Here is a 26379-nt window from a genome sequence, read left to right as displayed (position 1 = left end):
TCTCTATGGAGATAACAGTTAAATCTCTAAAATACAATGGGCCTATATGTTTATCTTGGAGGCAGCAAGGAAAACAATGGCTGGAAGAGTACATCTGATTTCACAACAGATTTGGGGATAGAGGCAGTGTGGTGGCTGCTGAGAGGAGATGGAACTGCTTCAGTCCATTGTGTTTGCAAAGAAAGGGAAACCTGAGGAACCCCAAAGTCATCTGTACTGAGCAGTGACCAGTTTTGTTTGTTTGTTTGTTTGTTTTTTAAAGTTTCTTACCACTAGAACAATATCCTCCTAACAGGTTTTCTGTTCCTCGTCTTACCTGCTACCTCCCTTCCTCCCCAAATCTGTCCAAGGAAAATGGAGTGAAGCACAAATTGGCCCAAGGGTCTCCTATTCTTTAATGCCTTTTTCTTTTTCTTTCTTTTTTTTTTTTTTTGGAGACAGGGTCTGGCTCTGTTGCCCAGTCTGGAGTGCGGTGGCACAATCTGAGCTCACTGCAACCTCCACTTCCTGGGCTCAATCAATCAATCAGTCTGCCCACTTCAGCCTCCCGAGTAGCTGGGACTACAGGTGTACACTACCATGCCTGGCCAATTTCTGTATTTTTTGTAGAGTTGGGGTTTCACCATGTTACCCAGGCTGGTGTTGAACTCCTGGGCTCAAGCAATCTGCCTGCCTTGGCCTCCCAAAGTGCTGGGCTTACCGGTGTGAGCCACCGCACTTGGCCTTTAATGGCTATTTATTTATTTACTGAATAAAGTCTTAAGTCCTTTAGCATAAATCACCCATCTGTATTTGGGATTATTTTCCTAGAAAATGCATGCAAACAAATTGTATATAGTTTTCAGGAGTTCATGAATCAACTGAGAGTCACCCATGAACTCTCCTAGCCATAGATCCCAGACTCGCCACGTTTTAAGACGGTTCATTCCATCTTTTGTTACAAAACTAGTTTTAAGCTGTAATTACAGTTTTAATGTTTGTTAAAATGTAAACTGCAAACAAGTATACAAGGTAATTGATTGCTACTTGTATGTTGAAACCTGTCTGAGTTCCATGACATCATCTGCAGTAACAGCCATCTGATCAAAAATTTAACAGTTCCCACTTCATCAACAATTACTGAAAAAAAAAAAAACCAAGATTTTTGAAGAATGGCAGCTCTCATAATTGTAATATGTGGGGAGTGAAAAATAAATGTATGTAGAAATTTGGGGTTGTTTCAAAATGGGACAGATTATATATCTCTGGATTGGAGAATTCAAGTTTCCCCACCCCCCCCCACCCCAACTAACTCAGATTTTCCGAAGAAATGTTTAATGCCCTGGCTACTTTCTCTAGAACATTATTCTGGGAACTAAGGGAATTTGATCTGTAGAAAATGTTCTGAGAAGTGGTTTCAAATAGTATCACTACATTTTCAACCAAAATGAAAATGTTGATGGTTTGTTGCTTTTTAATCATTTAACTTAAGCCTAAAAACTGTTTTTGGTGCTTTGTATTTTGTAGACTTTATAGACATGTTCCTTATAAGAATTATGCATCTGTGTAGAGATGTTGCAAACACCCTGGCTGGAATTGAAGGCAAAGTACCAGTTGCTCCCAGCGATTCCTATGGGAAGGCTTTATTTGTTTACATTTTTACTTCTGACTGTGTAGCTTGAGCAAAGGTACAGCCTCCAAGTTTTTAGGCTTTATGATATACACACACAGAATAGCTACTTTTCTAGGGCTACTTTGTTAGTGAGTGGGAAGATGAGAAAACTTTAAACTACTAGGGAGATGACAAAGAAGCTGGTCTGGCTCTTCCTGGGATTAGGTAGGAACAAAAGAAAGTCTGCTTTAAGAGTTTGTAACCATCCATGGACTTGTTGGTCCATGGCTTAGGATTTGAGAGTTTTATCCACCAAGTCCTACATTGTAAAGTTAGCAAAGTGGCCAGTGATATTTCAAGGTCATGCATCAGAAATAAATACGTATTTCTGAAAGGATCGTGTCCCATGGATTTTCTTTTTTAGTACCCAGAATCTTCTCCCTACCCCCAGTATTTAAAATATGGAGGTAGATAGGTGTATGCATGCATGTGCTAATTCTAGATCTGGTACCATTAATTAACATGCTGAAGAGTCAAACTACTGGGCAGTAATTTTCAGTACTTTTTTGTACTCGTAATAGAAGCCAATAAAAGGATTACAGCTTTAGTTTACTTAATGTAATGTAATGCAGATGACCATGGTGGAGTCTGTACATCATTGACAGGTATAAAATACATGACTGCATTGGGGGGTACTTTATTCATAGTTTAATTATTGAAGCTTTATTTTTAAAAGTTCTACTGTATGTGTAAGTAAAACAGATTTCCTCACTAAAATTAAACATTTATTTTTAGGAAGTATGTAAATGAAGGTAACTATGGCTTCCTTATGAGAACTGCTTACATATTAAAATGATTTTTATTTTTACTGATGTTTTCTGATTACAAATGTAATTATAGGAAAAAAACCCTCATGGACATATACATAGAGCATAATGTATATAGATTTTGAAATGTCCTTTTTTCTTAATAGTGCATTTAATATATTTTAGCATGTCCTGACTTTTAGGATCTTGTTTTTGAATAACTGTTATATAAAATTAATTTAACCAGATTTCCCCTTTTCTCCAGACTTCTTTACTCCTAACTCCTTTCCTCCCTCATCTCCTTCTCTGCTTCCTCCTCTTCCAGTTGCTCAGGGGAGAAAAATGAAGTATACGTTTTTTTTTGTTTTTGTTTTTGAGATGGAGTCTCGCTCTGTAGCCCAGGCTGGAGTGCAGTGGTGAGATCTCGGCTCACTGCAACCTCCGCCTTCCGGGTTCAAGCCATTCTTCTGCCTCAGCCTCCCGAGTAGCTAGGACTATAGGTATGCGCCGTCATGGCCGGGTGATTTTCATATTTTTAGTAGAGATGAGTTTTCACCATGTTGGCCAGGCTGGTCTTGTACTCCTGACCTCAAGTGATCTGCCCACCTTGGCCTCCTAAAGTGCTGGGATTATAGGCATGAGCCACCACACTCGGTCTGAAGTGTACTTTTATTATGTCATTGAATCTGCAAAGGGAAATGTGTAGTTAAAATAAATGAGGTTTTGCAGGTTTGGCTACACCTGATACTTAATAATTGATGCTAGATTGCTCATTGATGATGAAGCCACATCTTTGGTTATATATTTGTCTACTAGATCCCCAAATGTTCCCACTTCGGGAAATTTGTCACCCTGTATCAGAGTAAATTTTTCTGGGATATAAAGAGAAATTATAGACTGCATAAAGTTATGTCATGTTCTCCAAGAAGAAGGCTACTGGCTCCATGTGGGTATTTAAATGTAAAGTAAATAAAATTAAATAAAATGAAGAATTCAGTTCCTCAAGTCAAGCCACAGCTCAAGTGCTCAAAAGCCACACGTGGCCAGTGGCTAACCATATTGGACAAACGGCTATAAAACATTTTCACCATCACAGGCAGTTCTGTTAGATAGCCTTGGGGTGAAGTCTATATGTGTTGCCTGTTTATTAGAATTGAAAAATCATTTTTTTCTTTTGGTTATCATAAATAGTAATAAAAAGCAGAATTTCTGTCAATATTTTTGGAAACAGTGAAAATATTGTTTTCCAATTTTGAGCTCAAAATTATTTAGAGTAAATTTTTACTCCCCTACCAACTTAATTTTTAAAATGATGCAGTAAAGTAAAACACATACGCAACACAGGGTTACCAGAACTTTGAAATTCTAGAACATTTAAAAAATGTTTGATATGGCACAAAATCCAGGAGTGGGCAGGCTAGGGGTGGGATACTCTATCAATTGGGTCAGGATCTGGAGAAGATGATGGAAGAGAAACTGACTATTTGTGAAAGACGCTCAGAAGAAGCAAATGAAGTGGAGAAATAATGTGTTTATTTGAGGCACATAATTTTATGTTATAATTAGAGTATTCATAGAAATTAACCTGGGAAAATTGGAAGCCATCAGAAAGAAAACACAAGGGATGAAGAGGAACCACCAATGAGAAAGAAAATATAAGGGATGGAGAGGAACCACCGATGATCCTCTAGTCAGTGGAAGCAGTCACTGCAATTTGTTATATATCTTTCCAGCCTTCCTTTCTATGCTCTACAAACTGGCCATATTCATTAGGCAGCCAAGGATCGCAGTGAAGAACACAGATGAGATGTCAGTCTGAGAGGAAAAGTGGGTGATTAGGAGCTCCAGCACTGAGCCAGATGGCTTGAGCTTGAAATCTCAGCTCTGCCTCTTACTGTCTGCAAGAACATAGCAACTTGTTTAACTCCTATTTATCTGTAAAATGAGATGGTCCTGCTGTCTACCTCTTTATTTTCTTGTGAGAATTGAGGAATTCAAATTTTAAACTCATTAAAGACTATGTTACTAGTATTACTGACCTATTAGGTGGGTAGTACAGGCACCTGGTAAGTTCTTAATAAGTCTCTATGTTTATTATAGCAGGGAAGCAGACATTTAAACAAGTAACTGCAGTCAGGTTAGATGAGTTTTGTGATAGGGTAAGTTAAGTATTCTGTGATACTATATGTTGAGATGTCTTAATTCTCGATAATTATTTAAACAAAGTGAATTTAGCTCAGTATGATTGGTTTTTGTTTTAAATTATATGTTCATAGTTTCTCAAATCAAATCTAACTCTTTTTATAGCTTACAGTCTTTAAAGTTTGTTTATTACCTTGTTATGATACATCTTTAAAATTTCTAAGATATTAAGTAAAAATGTGGCTCTGATCATTCTGGTAATATCATAAGTGTCAAAATTCTTTCCCTGAAGCTTTACATTGTGTACTGGGTTGCCAAAAAGGTAATAGAATCCTCTCTTAGCAATAGCATCTGGCTAATCAGAATAAAATTTATCTTCCAGACTTTTACAATGGAGTTTGGTTAGCTTTGAGTATAATTAAAGAGTGTATTACTTGATACCTGTTAAAGACAGGAAATTGTGAGGTGCAACTGTTTTTTGTATATGGTGGGGGACATTGTTCTTCAACTATAAATAAAAAGAGACTAAAGTGAGTTTTCAAGTATAAAATATGAAAGGACACCTACACAAGAGCTGAAATAGATGAAACTTAAGTGCTGACAGTTATATGTTTGTCAACACGTCTTTTGTTTCTCAACTTTCTGCTAGATTTTTCAAGGAACTCAGTGTGTCTTACATGGGATTTATGTAGATTCTTGCCTTTGTGTTTCTTGGGTCACAATAATGGGAAATGAAGGGCTAAATTTTTAAAAATTTATTATTATAATTATTTTACATTATGAAAAATGATCTCATTTATGCTAAATAATTATAAGAAATGCCACTAGTTATGAAAAATCCCTTCATTTCTTAGAAATTTGAAGTTGAGGGGGAAAGTTGGCAATTTCAAAAAAAAAGAATGAATAAGTATAATAAAAGGAACAGTGTGCTTGAGCAGATGTTCCTGGATGTGGCACCCAGGCACAAATAGTGCCAGCTCCTTCCCTCTTGACAGTGATTCCATACCAACCTGCCAAAATGTGGCTGACAGTTTATTGCTTTGCTTTAATCATAATTTACATTTTTAGCAGGAATATAAGCTGCAACTGATACTTGAAATATTGCAGCAATAGATTTTAGATATAATAGACATCACAAAACTTAACATGCTTATTGAGGGGAAAGACAAAGACTTAGTTTTCAAGTGGGTTCTGTTTGATTAAGACTGTTTTTTCCATTTGACTCCATGTTGTAAACACTGGGCCATAGTAATAGATGAATTAGGCACACATACGTGTCACCTATGGGTTTATATTAGCATGTACAAACATATTACATGTGTGTAATATGTCATAAACATATAACTTTAGGATATTCAAGGATTCAGATTCTCTTTTCAAGTATAAAAATGTGCAGCTATCTGAGATTGTTTGCTAGCAGGTGAACTTATATGCATTTGATTTTCTTCCAGATTCATGAAAAACTACATTACTATGAGAAGCAGAGTCCGGTGCCCATTCTCCATGGTGCGGCGGCCTTGGCCGATGATGTAAGTGTGACTCTCCGAGCTCACCGGGATATGTCTGCTGCAGACCTGGCCCAGGCAGAACCTGTCCTAGTGCAGACAGATGCGTGTGATCCTATGAGTGAAAAGCAGAAGAGGTTACAAATGTTTCCAAAAGTCCTGTCGTCACTGAGCTTATGTTAATATTATGTTGATTTTCATTCACTTTTCTGTTCTAAAAATTTTACATGTAGCTACTCTCTTGTTCTGCTTTCGTAACTTCGTAATAGACATTTTAGGCTTTAAACTCATGGAGAGAGAGAAGCTGTCAGCTGTTGGTGTTCTGAGAAAGTCACAGACAAGAGGAATGCTTTGGAGAAATAAAGACAAATGAGATAGCTCTATTGCTGACAGTACTAAAAAATGACAGATACTAGGATACGAACGAGGCATATGAAATAATATGAAATACATAAAAAGACAGGATTGTTTTCATAATGGATTATAAAACATAGTAATGATTTATGGATATTAGACTTTTCCAAATTACCTTCATAACCAAAAAATAAATTTAAGAAGCAGTTGGCATTGATGGAGTAGTTAATTTCCTGTAGCTATAATTTTATTTTGAACTTGGGGGAAGGGAACTAACTTGCTGATTCTTACTGTTAACTTTCGGACTCGGATGAATTGAGAACACACCTGGATAAACTATAAAGGACATGAAGCTGGAAGAGAAATATGTTTAGTGCGAAGGCTGGTTTTAGTGATAACCCGTAGCTTATTTGTTGCTTTTAATATTTCTTTCCTTTATTTTTTAAGACAAGCTATATAATTCAGTGTGGTAAAATATCCAGGCCATAATATAATTAAAAAATTGGCCATCTTGAGAAGTTGATTTTATTTGAACTACTTTGCATTCTAATTTAGAAAAAACACATATGTAATAAATATGCAAGGTGCGTGCTATTTGTTTAGTTTCCATTTTTCTTTTTGTTTTTATCTACAAAGATTACAAGTATGTTTCAGTATATATTTAATGAGGAAGCTTACTTCTGCATTATTGAAGCAAAATTTTTTAAATGAAGGCAAATAAAGTTGTAGATACAGTTGCTCAAGTAAGGCACGAAAGCCTTAAAAAATCAGTTTTAAAACATTTACTATTCAGAGTTTTGGGAAACATTTGTTTATAAACCAATGTTGTTGTGGCCCAATCATATTGCAAAAATATTCCTTTATAAAAAGTTAGAGACTGCTATATAAATATGATAAACCATAGTATCTTATAATTTGTCAGAGCAGTATATTTAAATGTTAAAATATATTATGTTTTAAGTCACTAAAGTGTGCAAATGACCTTTATGTCTTTTTGTAAGTTAAAAATGCTGTAGAAATATTACCTCAAAAAAGTAAAAGCAGTGTTTGAAAGGTAATTAATGACTGTATAATTTTCTACGATTTTATTTTTTGTGTACAATTTATATTATGCCCTTCTTTTAGAGAAAATTCCTTTTCCAGAGATAAGAGCAATTATTTTTAGCTTGTTAGAAAAAGTAGGGGCAAATGGAAATTTCATGCAAGGTTTTAAGACGGGTTTTTAAATAAAAATGCATCTATACATATGCCACGTATTTCATAATTCTAATCTTTTTTCCTGTTTGAGTCTTGCTTTTTTTAAGAAAATTATGAGATCTTTCCTATAGCCTAAAATTGAATGGGAATTTTGATAGGAATATCTCTTAATGGAAGATATGGGGCAGGTTTGAAGTTGTAACACCTTCTTTATGTAGAACCCAAATGGGAATTCTCGGTTATTATAGTAGAGTACAGTCAGCATTTTTGGTACCAGGGTAGCTAGCTGTCAACCCATTATAGCTCATTTTACAATTGGTACTATGATTGGTTGGTATTTAACAGATTTCTTCATCTGTATAGGTAAACATAATAAAAGTTTCAGGCCATTTGCTCTATTAGGGGCATTCTAATTATTTTTACCCTAGCTCTAAACAGCACAGCTACTGTGGGTTTTTGGAATCCCCATGGGTTTTTGGAAACCCTGTGGATTTCACCACCTCATTCAGAAGCTCTGTTTTTGTGGGGGTTGGGGGAGGTTACAGTGTCAAAGCTTTATCCAGTTCTTCTTACAAGTGGTCCTTTGTCTAGGTGCAAAAGACCATTCACATGGATGAAGTGCTGGGGTTTGCCCTCCTTGCAATAAATCAGAAGGTGATCTGGCTGATACGATTACTTGATTTGTACTCAGCTGAGAGCCTGGGCTCGGATCTGGACTACCGAAGGTCTAAAAAGAAGAGCAATGATTGATGATCTGTTTTCTTTTATGCTGACCTCTCCTTAAACATTGGAAAGTAATAGCCTTGAGCAAGTCAGATTCTCAGTTGTCACACACCCAATCCCACAATGCTCTTACTAAATGTTCTTTAAGTCAATGTAATCTCCGTTGCAGCTGGCCGAAGAGCTTCAGAACAAGCCATTAAACAGTGAGATCAGAGAGCTGTTGAAACTACTGTCAAAACCCAATGTGAAGGTGAGGACATGTTACGCCGGTAATAAATACCTTCAAACAGGGCCACTTTCTGAGCCTTCAGATGAATTTTGTTTCGAGCATCAATTCTCAAGTAAATGTATTTTGAATAGGGCACAGTATTTTAATAGCCTAAATCCTATTAATGAGAAAGAGGCGAGCTTTTGATTATAATGTGATGAGAAACTGCAAAATACTCTTATTGGGAAGCTCAGAATTTAAGTTCTGTCAAATGTAGCTTCAAGGTCGTTTTTGTTTTAAGTAAAGTTAAGAGTACACTATACAGAACCTACTAGTAATTTTGTTTAGGTCCATTTTACTTGGGTAGTTAATGGGATTCCAATATGTTTGACAAACGTACCTATTTTTCTATAGGGTCATTTCAGCATTCCTCTTTCTTTCCCCTTTCACCTCCCCATTTCCTGTCCCTTTACTAATTTATGTTTCAAAATGTCATTCCATTTTACAGAGAAGAGCACTTTTCCAGTGTAAAATACCCGTAAAATATTGGCAGACAGATTTCAATTCTCCCTTTCCATTGCCTCCTAAGTTTATCACTTATTTTTCCTCCAAATGTGATCAGTTTACAGCAGGCATTTCAGAATTTTCCTACATTATTCTGAAGTCATTACTGCACTAAATCCTGCACTGTATACATTTTGGACTTGACGCTGGGGCAATTATGTGTCAGATATTGTTCTGTGAGTCAGAATTACATATAGGTTACATAATTACATAATTAAAATGATCATTTAGCTTGTGATGATTACTGGTGAGCATATGTAGAGTGTTGAATGAAAATTTCTTCCTAGATGTAAAAACTAGTTTCTACTTTTTTTGAGAAATAGCTTTCAGAATTTAAAACTTGGTTTTAAATTTATTTTTATAAAAAGAGAGATGGTATTAAATAAAAGATGAGGTTAAAAACATGTGGCGGGCGCCTGTAGTCCCAGCTACTCGGGAGGCTGAGGCAGGAGAATGGCATGAACCTGGGAGGCAGAGCTTGCAGTGAGCTGAGATCGTGCCACTGCACTCCAGCCTGGGCGACAGAGCGAGACTCCGTCTCAAAAAAAAAAAAAAACAAAACAAAAACCATGCGTGGACTATAAACCCTAATCCCTATAAGTAAATGTAAGTACATGAATGTATTGCTGTAAAAGCTAAACAGGCTATGATTAATGATGTGAGGGTAATTGATTTGTAGTGGTTTAGGAAGTTTATTAAATTTTTGTTCTGAAAGAACAAGGATCAGATTAGAGCAGAAAAGTTCCTTGATGTTAAATACAAAGTGTGTAAAAACGTTAAGGAGATTTTTAGCCACAGAACGTTCTGAAGATTTCTTCATTTGGTCTTAGACTGCACCTGAGAAGTTAGTATCACCCAGGGGAGGGTGAGGTTAGCTATGAATATCTTGTTAAACTCCTTTTTGAAATTATTGTTTTGGTTCAAGGGTATTAGAAATGAAAGCAGCATGTTTCAGACAAAAAAAAATCCCCGATTATGGTATTTGGTTCAAGAGTGTTTCAAATGGAATAGCTAATTATGCAATATTATACTGAATGAGAACTGATACTTGGCTCAAGAGGGAGGTATGACTTTAGACGTTATTAAGAAGGGCCATTTGATAAAATTTTATAATAATTAGTTAAATTTTATTATGTGGAAAATATTTTAGGTGGATAATTTGGTTATTTTTCATTTTATCTAGCAGTGTGACTAAAGAATTGTGTAAAGTTAGCATGAAAGACATATATTCATATGTGTAGAAAATAGGTAATATTCCAGGATACATGATGTTTTGTTTGGCAATGTCAGTTTGTAGTTAGCTAGTCTTGGGAATAAAGTATCTTTTTTCCTTTTTTGATCTAACATTTAACATTGCTTTTCTTGAAGTCATTCTTATTATCTACCATCGCTTTGACCTCATTTCCATATTACTTTAACAAGTTAAGCCCCCAAATAAATTTTAGACTATTTCAGGATATAATCAGTTAATCTATTTTTGTCCCTGGAGTAAACTAAAATCTTTTTGTGATTGTTTTCCTTTTAAACAGAAGCAAGGTATGTAGGTTGTTAGTTGAACTGACAGTTAAAATATGAAAAATGTAACTCTAGTGTGTTAATTTGAATATTTAATTTCTAGTGGATTAGGGAAGTTACTTACTTTTTAAAGATTTGCTATTTCATTTTAAATACTTAATTCATTGGACTGAAAAGGAAGTTGAAATATATCTTCAAAGTAATAGAACTTTAAAAAGACACAGATACGGCCAGGCACAGTGGCTCAAGCCTGTAATCCCAGCACTTTGGGAGGCCGTGACGGGCGGATCACGAGGTCAGAAGTTCGAGACCAGCCTGGCCAACTTAGTGAAACCCCGTCTCTACTAAAAATACAAAAAATTAGCCAGGTGTGGTGGTGTGCGCCTGTAATCCCAGCTACTCGGGAGACTGAGGCAGGAGAATTGTGTGAACCCAGGAGGCGTGCCAATTCTTTCTGAAAATTTTTATAACTTTCTTTGGCAGTTTATAAATGTCACCAGCAACGGATCTTCATTCATTCATTTATTCTTAGATTTTTTTTCTTCTAATGCCTAGTGTGTGCCAGGCCCTATGGATGCAGATTATAGAGGATATATGTACACTAGTGAAGGTGATAGGAGAAATACTGATTTAAAAGAGGGAGTGTATGGAAATGATATGGAATACATAGGAATGGCGCTAAACCCAAACTTGGGCAGGGGGAGAATATTGAAGAAAACTTTACAGAGGAAGTGGCATATAAGTTGAGACCTTACGGTGCAGTTTGAGGGAATCAGCAAGGGGACAAAGGAGTGGGAGATGGGTTGGGGTGGGATGTGAAAAAGAAATGATTTAGGTACAGGGAAGAGCATGTGAAGTCCCATAAAGGAAAACTTTAAGTTTGAAGATGTAAAAATGCAAACGCAGCCTCAGAACGGGCGAACAGTGGCTTGTGAAGGAAGAAGGGGTGAGAGTTTGGAGCTGAGGAGTCGACCTTTTGAGTAGGGTTTGCCCAGGATAGTCGGCTTCATGCCTGCAGTTCCAGCATTATTAGTAATAGCCTTTCTCCCACTTTCAATTGTTTCCCTATTTGGGTGATAAATTATATGGCCACACCTGAAATCGTGAGCTTATAAAAAAGTGGAAAGCCATTGAAAGGATCTGAAGCAGGAAGTGACATGTCACTCCCTATGTAGTCTACAGACCAAGCTTTTGAGGCATTGGGTGGTGTAGAATGGGAGAAATGCAATACTGAATGGAGGAAGGCCAGTGGGAGCCTATAGGAATAATTCATATAGAGCACTAGCACTTTGGGAGGCCGAGGTGGGCTGATCACCGGAGGTCAGGAGTTCGAGACCAGCCTGGCCAACATGGTGAAACCCCATCTCTACTAAAGATACAAAAATCCCGGGTATGGTGGCGGTGGCAGGTGCCTGTAATCCCAGCTACCTGGGAGGCTGAGGCAGGAGAATCACTTGAACCTGGGAGATGGAGGTTTCAGTGAGCCAAGATCACGCCGCTTCACTCTAGCCTGGGTGAAAGAGTGAAACTCAGTCTCACACACACACACACACACACACACACACACACACACACACACACCACACGATTGAGGTCCTAATGAAAGAGTGTGGGATGGGTGGAAGGAAGCACGGGGGATGGGCAGCTTGAGGGACAATTGTAATACGTGGTCTTGGAATAACAAATAGTTTGGGAAAAAATGAGAAAAGTCACCACTAGAGTGAACTTCAAATAGATTAAAAATTTAAGTGTAAAAAGTTGAACCATAAGAATATTTTTAATTGAAAAAATATGTATTAGAAGAAAATTTGCAAGTTATGTTATCATGGAATAGAAAAGCATTTGATCCACAAAGACAGGAATACACACATACAGACACAAACATGCACCCATAAAGGAAAGAATATTTTAAAATCCATAAGTGAGATTAGAAGGAACATTTATTAATATACATGATTTATGATATCTGTCCTTAATAAGATGTGATAATTTATTATGTTCACTTTTACTTTTTGCAGAGTGACTTGATAAAGACTTAAAAGGAAACAAATATTCTTTTTTGATAATACATAATTGTATTTTTCATTCAAATTATAAAGAAAGTAGAAGCCCCTATCGTCATTGCTTTATTAGTGAGGATGCATATCTTTTCCTATGCTTATATGTTTTTATTTCTTCTGTGAATTGCATGTTCGTATACCTCTAGGGATAACTGCTCTTGGCTGGCTGCATTACCTTTCAACCCTTTCTGTATATATAAATATTAAATGTTTTTTCCCAGTATATTCTGTGGGATCATAGAATGCACTACTTAATGTGATTTTTTTTTCTTTTAATATTTTTGGCATTTTGTAGCCTTCTCTTTGTGTCAACAAAATTACCTATTTTAACTTACAGACGAACCTTTGTTATTTCTGCTTTTCTGCTATTTAAATAACACTATGATGCACATCTTTTGTATATTAGAGGATTTTATGGAATATTTTGTCAAAATATACTTTAATTAGGACAGTAAATTATTGGGGCATACATAATGTTTGTACATTTTACAGTTTTGATCATTGTTTCTAGCTTGTTGTTAAGACAGACCTTCTTGAGCACCTGCAGTATAGTGCATGAGAAGGCCTGTTTCCCTATGCTGTTGCAATTTATATGCAATTAATTGCATAAGCTCTTTTCGACTAATATTCTTTCTTTTTTTTGAGACAGAGTCTCGCTCTGTCACCCAGGTTGGCGTGCAGTGGCACAATCTCAGCTTACTGTAACCTCCACCTCCCAAGTTTAAGCGATTCTCCTGCCTCAGCCTCCTAACTAGCTGGGACTACAGGTGCGCGCCACCACACCTGGCTAATTCTTGTGTTTTTTTGTAGAGTCGGGGTTTTGACATGTTGGCCAGGCTGGTCTTGAACTCCTGGCCTCAAGTGATCCACTCACCTAGTCCTCCCAAAGTGCTAGGATTACAGAGGTGAGCCACCATGCACAGCCCCAACTAATATTCTTTTTTAGCTTTGCTAGTTGAGTACCACTAGAATATAAGCCACATGAGAATAGGGAATAAAAATTGCAGGTGTATAGCAGGCTTTCATTGAGTACTGTGTGATTAAATAATGATTAGTAAAAATTTTGTGTTTTTCCTAATGACTTGTGAGTGACATAAGAATATAAAATCATTATTATAGATTTCTCCGTAGTTATTTTTCTTTAATCTTACATGCATTTTCTAAGACTGGGTAGAAATATGTACTTTTATATAGTAGAATTTGGCATTCTTTTTCTTTATGACTTCTGGGCACTGAGTTAGCTTGGAAAGGACTTGTATTCTTCATGACGAGTTTACGAAAATTGTCTTTCCTATTTTCTTTTGGCTTTTTAAAAATGTGATTTTGTGAAGTTTGAAATTATTACTCTGTATGAAAATTTGGTGTATGGTATAAGATGTGGTTCTAGTTTTTTTTTATTCAAGTGGATGGTAATTTTCTCACAGTTTGATTTATCTTTATTATATATCTGAATCTGTTTTGAACTCTTGGTTTGATTGCTGTTAATTTGGTTATCTTATTGTTTTAGTAATTGTAGCATGATACCTTCTAAGGCCAAATTCCTATCATTATTCTTGCAAATGTATTTTCCCAGAAGAAATTTGGAATTCTCTTTTATGTCATTAAAAAAACCCATTGGGATGCAATTAAATTTTCCAGAGACCATGGCAATTTATTTATTTAGATCAAATTGTTCCTTATATAACCCTGGACTATTTCCTGCTAAGTCTATTCCCAGGCCTGATGTGTACGCGTGTGTGCCGGCATGCATATATTTATATGTATACACACATCTACACATATGTATAAATTAATTTTCCCCCATGGTATACTATTTACTGAGTATTTTCTAACAAGTATGTTGTTTCTATACAGTAAACATGTTAATTTCCATAATACTTATTTTATACCACCTTACCGAAGTATCTCATTTAATTTTCAATGTTATTGACAAGATTTTTAAAAAATCTTTTCCTGTTTAGTAATTATAGATAATTTCCCCCCTTACCTTATTGCCTTGATATGACTTGCAGGAAAAAATGCTCAAAACTTGTAGTAAAAACAGGATATGCTTTTGTTTTTCTGTACTTTTATGGGGATACTTCTGTGCTTCCTGTTATTAATAAGTATGATGTTTGTGGCTGGTTTCTGATAGAATATTTTACAAAGTTTTGTTGTCTCATTTAAAAAAAATAAATCAGAATTATGTTAAATTTTGTCAAGTGCCTTTATGGTACTTATCAAAGTGATCATAGAAACTTTTTTAGTTGTTAGCATAAATAACTGCAGATATTTATGTGATAAAACATTAAATTCTTGGGATTAAAACTTCTTTTTGATAAAAGAAGATTTTTATGTCTAATTTTGTAATATTTTACTTTAGTATTTAAAAAAAATCATCCTGAGACCAAAGTTGTGCTGTCATCTTTTTATACTTTCTGGTTAGGTTTTACATTTGGGTTGTGAGACTTTTGAAAAAGAAATGTTACATTTTACTATGTGTTGGAATTCTGTAAATAACACAGAAAACTGTAATACAACCCTTCATTTGGTTCCAGTGCCATCTCTGGGGAAAGTTTTTTGATAGTGCTTTTAATTTCTTCTGTAGTTATTGATTTAATCCAGCTTTCAAGCTCTTCCAGAATTACTTCATTATTTATTTTTTCCTAGGAAACTTAACATTTTATTAAGATTTCAAGCATGTTGGAATGGTGTTCAATTTATCCTGTTGATTTGTATCCAAAGTTCTGTCCCATTTCTCAGTGCTATTAATATACATATTTTTTCTCTAGTTTCTTGCTCTGCATACCAGAAATGAGTAATTATCTAATCTCTCAAAAGAACTGGCTCATTATTATCAATTCTATTTTTCATTTTTTTTGAAACTAAGTCTCACTCTGTCGCCCAGGCTGATGTGCAGTGGCGCGATCTCAGCTCCCTGCAACCTCAGCCTCTCGGGTTCAAGCAATTCTCCTGCCTCAGCCTCCCAAGTAGCTGGGATTACAGGCACATGCCACCCGCCTGGCTAATTTTTGTATTTTTTGTAGAGATTGGGGTTTCACCATTTTGGCCAGGCTGGTGTCGAACTTCTGACGTCTGGTGATCCGCATGCCCCAGCCTACCAAAGTGTTGGGATTATAGGCAGTAGCCATCGCATCTGGTCTGATTTTTTTCTTTATATCTATCTTTGATTAGATAGTGGGCTCCTCAGCTGTCACACTTGTTTAATTACAAACGCATTTAAGAGTATGCGGCTTTCTCTTAAATTTGGTCACCTTCCATGGACATTGTGTATGTCATATTGGCATTGATATTAATTTCTTGATTGTCTATAATACATTTTGATAACTTCAATATCCTGACTTATTTAAATTTGTGAGGTTGTTTGGGTTTCGTTTTTTATATTTACAGATGTTAATTTCTAGTTTGACCCATTTTTATCACAATATACAACCTGTTAACCTTTTGAATATAAAATTTGTTAAAAATGTTTGCTTGCTAGTTTGGCCAACTTTTGCAAATATATGAAGGAAAAGAATAGCTATATGGAAAGGATTTTTAAAAAATTTATATATGGTCCTTTACAAGTTTATAGACAAGGTTAAATATACAATGTGACTGTTCCTGAAATAAGATAATCATTAAATTAATTGTAATAGCTAATAAGTCAACAATACGAAGTCTTTACTATGGAGCAGCCTTTTTGCCGTGCACTTTCATGTATTATCTCTTTAATCATTGTGAAGCCCTATTAAGTAGGTACTAATATTAACTCTTTTAAAGATTAAGAAAATTAAAGCTCAAAAACTTGTATCCAGAAGTGAAACTGGACCTTTAACAGATGTTTGTTTGTGTGTGTGTGTTCGTGTGTATGTATGTGTGTTTCAGGGATTTTCTGTGTTCTGTACCTAATAAAGAACAAAAGTATATCTTTCTTATTTGTTGGAGGCAGAAAGTGTGAGGGTCATGATCAGCTCAGTATACCACTGGAGGTTATATGAGTAAACAGCAAACCTCTCATAAATGCAGGATGTGGGCAAGCTGACAACTATGTCCGCTACCCAGAAGGAATGCTGAGGGCATTCATGCCCCAAGCGCAAGTGTTTCTGGTGATTAGGCATAATTGAAGCCTGTTAGCAATGATGTGAACCTGTGATCAGTTAAGCAGCTGACCAATCATTACCTCCTCCATGCTCTTTCTACCCAATAAATACAAAGGGTGGTAGAAGCTCAGGGGCTGCCTTTGCTCACTAGAAGCAGGGAGCTCTCTTCTTCTTCCCCTGGCCCTTTCCTTAAAATAGTTTCTTTTGTTTTTTGTTATCATTTCTATGTTCGTCCCTTCATTCAGTCTCATAATGAGGGTCTCAAGCAGTAACAGTGGTAACTGCTGTAATGAGGGTCTCAGGCAGTAACAGTAGTAACTGCTGTAATGACGGTCTCAAGTAGTAACAGTGGCAGTCTGCCACACTTCATGATACACAGGATGGTCTTCTTATCTTTGTTTCTAGCACATAGCACTGTGATTGCAACATTGGGATTCCCAGTAAACGGAATTCAATGTAAATTATTGAATGTTTGGTGGAATTTTTATTCCATTATAGCCTTCTTTGTCTCTACATATAAGATAATTCTGTACATTTATATGACATTCAAACTTTTCTTTCATAGTCTTTAATTCATAATAGTATAAGATCGTGATTTTGTTCATTTTACTCTTTAGGAATCTCTTGCTGTGTTCAGAAGAATGCTAACACTTTTCTTGTATAACCTGTTGCCCTCAAGTCTTTGATAGTTAGGAAATGACTTGTCATTCTGTAACAATAGTGTCACTGGAGAACTGTCAAAAATTGAAAGATTATACCCAGAATGAATTGATCAGTCAATTGCCATATTGAAAAATAGATTATTCTTATTAGTCAATAATGTCTGCAAAATCCAGTTCAGGAAAATAAATGCAGTATAAAAGAAACAATAGGTGTCTGAAAATGTAAAAGTAAGTAGCCAAAGGCCTAACTAGATTAATTGAATGTGAATACTTCCTGCAGTGATGAAATAGGCAAAATCAATAATGTTGGTGGCATTTAGGGGCATTGATGGAGGGATATTGTTCTATATAGAGACTTTGTTTCTAGGGGAAGCAGAGATAGTCATTAATAAATCAGACCCACTTCTAACCATCAAATTGCCACATTAAAGGCAAATTAAACTGTATGAGTCATCATTCCGGGGGCTCACTTTTGATAAAACAGTGAAGTGACATCATCTCTAGAATATGGCATTATAATTTAGGAAGTCATGGAAAATTTGATAGATTTTTTAAAAGGCAATAAAATAAGAAGATTTGTTGTAATTTTTAGCTTCCAAACATTCACTTAAGAGAAATTACTCACTGCCTGAGCATGCAAGATGAATGAAGCTTCATTAAAGCAAGCTGAAGGAAAAAGTTAAGCTCCTTCTGGAGGGATAAATCAATGTTGCTCATCCTTATAAGCTAGACACTTAATTCTGTGAACCTGACAGATACTTAGAACATAAAGTTGACTCCAGGGGGTCCAGTGCAGTGAGTGCTTGTGAGTCTGATGAGTTACAAGGCCTAGTGTTCAATTTCCTGCAGATTCTTCTGAGCAACAGGTAAACCCATCAGTTGTGATTGGTGGCTCTGGCATATGGAAACACAATTTGCATTTAAGTATTGCCTTTTTAAAGGCAAGTCTGTATATTAAAGAATAAAATCACCTCAGTTAAAACAGGATAATGGAATGCAAAATTTTAGTTGTCCAAAATTAAAAATGTTGCTATCCAACAATATTTGTAAAACAAAGTTATTAAAAATTACAAACTTAATGCCTATGAAATTATTTTGGAATGCAGACATGGAACAAAGCCAAGTAGAAAAAATATTTAGCTGATGTTCTTAATATTGCCTGTCAATTATCATAATTGCTTCATTTAAAAACATTTTATTCAGCTATCTCTGTTTTACTATGTGCAAGATATGCCATAGATACACAGATAGTAGATATTCCCAGTGTTCTTTATTCCTCTGTATGGACCCACATTTCCATCTGCCAACATTTTCCTCCTGTCTGAAAGACTTCCTGTAACATTTCTTGCAATGCAAGTCTGCTGGCAGTGAATTCTTTCAGCTTGTGTATATTTTTCAAAACTTTTCAATACCCCTTCATTTCTAAAAGATATTTTTGCTGGGTATAGAATTCTAAGTTAACAGTATTTTTCTTTGAGTATTTTAAAGATGTTGCTCCATTGTTTTGTGGCCCACATTGTTTCTGATGAGAAGTGTGCTGTCGTTTTTAATCCTTATTCTTTTGTATGTAATGTGTTTTTTAAATCTTATGGATGATTTCAATATTTTCTTCCTGGTTTTAAGCATTTTGGTGGTGTTTTATGTTTTCTTTGTGCTTGGGTACATTGAGCTTCTTGAACATGTGGGTTTATACTTTTTTCATCATATTTGGACTATTTTCTGCCATATTTCTTTAAATAGTTTCCAGCAACTGCCCCCTTTCTTTGGAGATGCCAGTTAACATGTATATTAGGCCATTTAAAGTAGTTCCCCAGATCACTAAGTCCTATTCAGTCCTATTCATAATTTCTCAGTATATTTTCTCCTTGTGTTTCATTGTGGACAGCTCATGTCGCTTATTCTACAGTATTACTTTTCCTTCTGCAGTATCTATATTAATCTCATTCAGTGCACTTTTTTCTTATTTCATACTTTCCATATCTAGAAGTTTGATTTGAGTAATTTTTATATATTCTATTTCTCATGTTCAGTGTTTCCTTTAACTTTTTAGAGCATTTGAAATACAGTTAAATAATAACTTTTAATTTTCTTGTCTGCTATCTGTGTAATTTTAGGGTTTGGTTTTATCCAGTTTTATCATCTGTGTAATTTCAGTATTTGGTTTCATTGTTTCATTTTTTTTCTTCATTATGAGCAGTATTTTCTGCTTTCTTTGCATACCTAGTAATTTTGAGTCATTGTGAGTTTTATCGTGATTAACTACCAGTTACTGTGAGTTTTATCTTGTTGGATGCTGGGTATTTTTGTGTTTCTTTGGATCAACCTTCTCCAACCATTTTGGCACCAGTGATCGGCTTCATGGAAGACAAGTTTTTCCACAGATGGGGGTTTGGGGAGTGATTTCAGTGTGATTCAAGTGTATTACATTTGTTGTGTACTTTATTTCTATTATTATTACATAATCACCATAATGTAGGATCAGTGGGAACCTTGAGCTTATTTTCCTGCAACTAGATGATCCCATGTAGTGGTGATGGGAGACGGCGACAGATCATCAAGCATTAGATTCTCATAAGAAGCATGCAACCTAGATCCTCGCATACTCAGTTCACAATAGGGTTCACGCTCCTATGAGAATCTAATGCTGCTGCTGATCTGACAGGAGGCAGAGCTCAGGTGGTAATGCAAGCAATGGGGAACAGCTATAAATATAGATGAAGCTTTGCTCATTCTCTACTACTCACCTCCTACTGTGCGGCCTGGTTCCTAACAGGTCATAAGCGGGTACTGGTCTGTGGCCTGGGGTTGAATACCCCTGCTATAGATAGTATTCTTGAGCTTTATTTTGTTATACAGTTAAATTACTTGGAAACATTTTGATCTTTCAGAGGCTTATTTTTAGCTTTTTTTTAGGTGAGATCATAGCATTAAATCTTGGGCTTATTTTTTCCACTATTGAGACAATACCCATCCCATAACTCTTCTCAGTGTCTATGAATTATGAGGATTTTCCTGCTAACTGATGAGAACAAGAACTATTTCTGCCCTCTGCAAACTTCAGGGATTATTCCTTGTAATGCAGTTTCTCAACCTTAGAATTATTGACATTTATGGGCTGGATAATTGTTTCTGGAGTTTAGAGGACTGCCCTGTATATGACCAAATGTTTAGGAGCATCCCTGGCCTCAATACAGTAGATGGCAGTAACATCCTTTAAATTAAGACAATCAAAAATTGTCTCCAGATATTGCCAATGGCTCCAAGGGAGTACAATTGCCCTCAGTTAAGAGCCACTGCTCTAATTCTTTCTGGTAGTTTTCTTATATGCATGCCATGGCTAAGGACTTTGCTCAGGACTCAAGGGAGACCTCCTACAGATCTCCCAAATTCTGTATCTGCCGCCCTTTCCTCTTCTATAGGCTTACCTGAGAACCTAGTCAGTTGACGTCTCTGGATTCCCAGCTCTGTTTTCCCAACTCAAGGAGACGACTGAGTTTTGCCTGTGTTTCTTTTTCCCCATCACAGCCTGGAAACTCTAGGCTGCAATGCTGGGGCAGTCATAGGCTCACATTGTTTCCTGTCTCTCAGTGATCTCTGTCCTTTGTTGCTTGATACCCAGCATCTTTGAAAACTGTGGTTTCATTATCCTTTATTTTTATTTATTTTTAGTTTCTAGTTTTTTCAGGTGGATTCCTGTTAACCTCATCTTGGTCCTCATCTTTATTCTTGAAAGATACTTTTGCTGGGTACAGAATTCTGGACTGGCTATTACTTTTTCTAAGCACTTTGAAGGTATTTGAACTGTCTTCTGGTGTCTACTGCTGCTGTTAATCAGCTGTCAATCAGATTTCTTCTTTCCTTTCTCATGATCTGTCTTTTTTTGCTCTGAGTACTTTTAAGATCTTCTCTTTGCCTTTGCCATTTTGTATTTCTGCTGTGATGTATTAAGCATAGGTTTCTTTTTATCTTTCCTTGTTCCTAAAGGATATATCAGGCTTCGTGAACCTTTAGAGTCTTTCTCTCATCACTTCTCAAAAATTTGCAGCCATTATCTTCTCAGGTATTTTATCATCTTGATGTTGTTTATTTCTTCCCCTTTAAAACTCTTGTTGGATACAAAAAGCATGAACCACAAAGAAAAAAACATTTATTGAGCTCATTAAAATTAGAATCCTTTATTGAGCAAAAATCACCAAGAAGGAGAGTGAAAGGGCAAGTTACCAAAAGGGAGAATGTATTTCTAGCACATGTAACTGATAAAGACTGGGTCCAGCATATTATAAATAGTTCTTACAAATTAATAAGAAAAAGACAGATGCAATAGAAAACCATGCAAATATCTTGAGGAGGCATCTCACCAAGAGACGCACATGCCCAATAAACACAAATGGGTTTCATTCTCATTCATTTTAAGAAAAATGAACATTTCAACCACAGGAGATACCGCTATACACTTGGAATGGCCAAATTTAGACTAATAATGTAAAATGTTTGGGATCATGTTAGAAAGCTAGAACTCACATTTTTAGTAGAAGTATAATTGAAAAACACTACTAATTTTGAATGGGCTTACTATATATCTATGACCCAGACATTCTACTCTTAAATATACTTAAATAACATCATATATATGCATCAAAAGATATGAAACATTTATGGCAGCATTATTTGTACTAGCCAAGAACGGAAAACAACCCAGATGCCCCTCAAAGGCATAATGGGTAAAGAAATTGCAACATATTTATATGTTGGAAAACTATATAGCAATGAAAAATGAATTCCTTCTACCATAAGTAACAGCATGGGTGAATTTCACTAACTTAATATTAGGGAAAAATGAATACTCACTTGTAATTCTAATTATATAATTTTCAAATAAAGGGAAAGATTGCCACTTTGGGGGGTATAGAGGGCATGATGACTAGGAATGAGCATAAGTGGGGACCACTGGAGTTTGGTTAATGTTGTATTTCTTGTTTTCGGGGTGTTTATTTGGGCATAGTCATTTTTGAAATTTATACTATATACTTATGATTTGTACTTTTTGTATATATGTTATAGTCAATTCAAAAGTTTGATTTAAAACAGACACTATTTATTTGCCATTTTAGAGCTTCTGTTTCAGTAGACAGCAAATATAAACCATATAAACATAAAAATGCACATATGATTATAAATTATGGACATGTATGAAGGCAAAGAACAAGGTGCTATGGGATTGAGTCACCAGGGGATCTGCTTTTATGTAATGTTTTGGCCAGACCTCTATGAGAAAGAGTTATTCAAGTTGAATGAGGAGGAGGGCAGTGTAAGATAAGGTTGGAGAGGCATGCAGGACTTTTAGGACATCCTGGAGAGTTTGGTCATCCCAATGGATGGGCAACTTTAGAAGGGCTATTAAGGGGTAGTTACGTGATTTAAGTTTTTAAAATAATCACTCTGGCTACACTGTGAATTGCAGACTTGAAAATGGGCCAGAGTTGAATGCTGCTGAACCATTTAAAGACTACTGGAGTGCTCCAGGCAAAAAATGATGGCATCCATAATCTAGACCGGGGACCTGACAGCTTTTTATGTAAAAAGTGTGTGTTCCACCTGCTAAACTTTGCCACTGTAGCATGACAGCGGCCATAGACAATGGATAAATGAATGAGCATGGCCTGTGTTCCAGTAAAACTTGATTTACAAAAACAGATGTTGTAGTTTACCAATCTCTGATCTAAGTGGAGAAAAGAAAACCTTTAGGTATATTTTGGAAGTAGATTTAATAGGATATGCACTAGGTGCAGTGGCTCATGCCTGTAATCTCAGCACTTTAGGAGTCCAAGGCAGGTGGATCATGAGGTCAGGAGTTCAAGACCAGCCTGGGCAAAATGGTGAAACCCCATCTCTACTGAAAATACAAAAAACTAGCCAGGCGTGGTTGCAGGTGCCTGTAATCCCAGCTACTTGGGAGGCTGAGGCCAAGAATTGCTTGAACCTGGGAGGTGGAGGTTGCGGTAAGCCAAGATTGCACCACTGCACTACAGCCTGGGCGACAGAGCAAGACTCTGTCTTAAAAAAAAAAAAAAATTAAAAAAATAGCTGGGCATTGGGGCAAGCATTTGTAATCCTGGCTACTCAGGAGGCTGAGGAATTAGGATCGCTTGAGCCTAGGCGTTGAGGTTGTAGTGAGCTATGATCCCACCGCTGAACTCCAGCCTGCGTAACAGAGCAAGACCTTGTGTCTAAAAAAAAAGTTTTTAAAAAATAGAATATATATCGGTTATTGAGAATGTCAGTAAGAGGAGAGGAATCAAGGATGGCTTGAGTAATTTATGAATAGTGGTGTTGCTTATTAGGGGTCAAGTTTGTTGAAAGTCCAAAACCCACTCATCTAAAATAGTGAATTGTGACATGTCAAAGTTCTGGTGTTCTTTTCATCTTTGGTGTAGAATTACATTCTTTTATACACATAGTAGTCACCAATTACACACACAATTAAAGTGAGGAAAAAGACAAAAGAATCTGTCATATTGATCATCATTGTATTTTCTGCTAATAGGAGAAAAAATAGTAGGAAAGAACAAAATATGACTCTATTTGACATTGCATCTTTAGCCCTCATGTTCTCCCTTCCCCCAAAAGTAACATCCCCCGCACTCTTGCCCCAAATTGCTACCTTTTTAAGGATGAACCAGAGAATGTACAACTTAGAGGAGATTATTTGTTGATTCTTTACATACATCAGTGACACTGGGGACAGAGGTGGCTGCTAAGTAGAGCTGCTATCTGCTCTCTGGACAAGCACTGTTTCCCATTCCATTTGTAAGAGGAACCTATTCAAGTAATTGTCTTATTACCACTACTATGTCAAAACCATAACACTGTTTTGATTTTCCTTATAGTTTGATGTGTTTGAAATTTTATATATATTACATATAATATATAAGTATGTATATTTACTTATTTAAATCAACCTTTGAATATTACAGGCTTTGCTCTCTGTACATGATACTGTGGCTCAGAAGAATTACGACCCAGTGTTGCCTCCTATGCCTGAAGATATTGACGATGAGGAAGACTCAGTAAAAATAATCCGTCTGGTCAAAAATAGAGAACCACTGGTGAGTTTTGGTGCTCAGATATGAGTAGATACCATGATAGGGCCAAATCTGATGGTGCATACCATGTATAACTCTTTAAAATATGCTTCCTCTATGTTCTCAAACTTTAAAAGAAATGGAACATTGATGTCTAAAGAACATGCTTTTGAAAAATGAAAGTGAAGGTTAATAGACATTTTGTTGGCTACATTTAAATAGCAATGATTTTGAAAATGTAACCTGTTGACATTTATGAAAGAAGGCGTAACATGTACCAAGCATGGTTGATTTGAGATTAGATGGTACAACTTAAAAAAATTGCTATTGTCTATGGGAACGCAACTTTAAGTTATTTTATATACTTAATTCAATTGCTTTTTAAATTTAAACTAATTTACAGCAGGTCCAACAAAACTTTTGAGAAGTCTCAGTGAAGTAAACATCTAATTTCTTTGTTAAACATCTTTTGAAGATCTTATTTGGTCAGGAGGCGTGGAACTTAAATTTGTTTAATTTAATTTTATTTTATGTCCAAGTAGCTCTATTTTTAAAAATAAAAAAAGCTTAATATAGAAAAATAGAACCTCTAATGGCAATGAAGAAATTTCCAAAATTATTTGTTAGCTATTCCTTAAATAAAGTATTAAGATTTAAAATGTCATTTTAAATATTGGAATATGAAATCAAATGAATAGAATTACTTGTCTTGAAATTTTTCTCATTCAAATATATAATTAGTGTATTATCTTTGCAATTATTGTTAAGGTAAAGTAAGATTATTGTGTGAACAAATTTAAAGTTTAAAAAATACACTACCCAGAAGAATAGAAAATACTTTCAACAAATTTGTTATTTAACATCAGTCAAATGACATTTGTTAGTTCGGGGAATTGTTGGAGAAGCCACAAGACTGTCAAAGCGCAATGAAAAACACACAGAGAGAAGATTAAGAGTCAAAGATATCTTTAGGAGAATGAGCCCCAGTCGTGAGAATCAGAAGTAGGCAAAGTGCTGGAAGCTAAGCTGAAATAAAATTCTAGCAAGTGGATGGTCAGGAAATGCTTGGCAAGTGATTCATGAGGAAAGGCTGTAACGTTTGGCAACCAAGGGGTAGGTTACCAGTGTTATCTAAAAATGCAATTTTGTTTATTGGGATCCATAATGTGGTGACATGAACACTGAGCTTGCACTGGATGACCTAAGTGGGAGTTGGGATCCTGTCACTTTGCCCTGTATCCTATAGAGCAAACCACTCACCATCTCAGCCTCAGGTTCCTTATCAGAAAATCAGGAAATGTACCTCTTTGCAAGTGTTTTTGAACATCAGCTAAGATATAATGTGTTTGGAATGGTTTATGAGTTCTGAAGCATTATGCAAACATTATGTAAATATTAGAATATATTATATCTAATATTTAAAAGATATTAGAATATATTCCATCTAATATTTAAAAGATATTAGAATTTATATTCTAGTTAATACTTATAAAAGCTAGGTTGCATCTGCTCAAGGAGAGAATGGTTACCTCAGAGAACAGGCTGTGAACACAGGTTATGTGGGTATTAGATAATGGATAGGAAAAAGGGTAATTACTTAAGGGGCAAGATCCCTTGAAAATGAAATTCTGTTTGTTGGTGAGTAGATTTCGATCCTAAATTCTCAGTGTTACTTGCATGGGCTGTCCTCTTGCTTCCTTGAGAACAGTGGTTCTCAGATTTTGGTATTGGAAGGATGACCTGAGATGCTTACTTACAATGCAGATTTCTGAGCTGAATCCCAAGGGATTTATATCAGGAGGGTTTTTTTGGTGCCTGGGAATCTTGATTTTAAAAAGCGTCTCAGATGTTCTTGGTGCAAGTTTTTGGTAGATCACACTTCAAAAAC

At 35.8% G+C, this 26379-nt stretch overlaps 1 protein-coding gene across 10 annotated transcripts in view; it reads left to right on the top strand.

The window, feature by feature from the left end:
• MPP7 (MAGUK p55 scaffold protein 7) overlaps window positions 1-26379 on the top strand; it is a 284148-nt gene that overhangs the window by 179330 nt on the left and 78439 nt on the right. For all 10 annotated transcript variants that reach the window (XM_055092545.1, XM_003821435.5, XM_034930201.3 and 7 more), the window contains 3 exons: window positions 5991-6068; window positions 8488-8568; window positions 24384-24515. In XM_055092545.1, coding sequence (XP_054948520.1) covers window positions 5991-6068; window positions 8488-8568; window positions 24384-24515 — 291 coding nt within the window. The remainder of the gene's footprint in view (window positions 1-5990; window positions 6069-8487; window positions 8569-24383; window positions 24516-26379) is intronic.

This window comes from Pan paniscus, chromosome 8 (assembly GCF_029289425.2).
Source record: "Pan paniscus chromosome 8, NHGRI_mPanPan1-v2.0_pri, whole genome shotgun sequence".
Lineage (NCBI taxonomy): Eukaryota > Metazoa > Chordata > Mammalia > Primates > Hominidae > Pan > Pan paniscus.
Note: the sequence above shows the minus strand (reverse complement) of the source record. Positions and strands in the feature narration are given on the sequence as shown.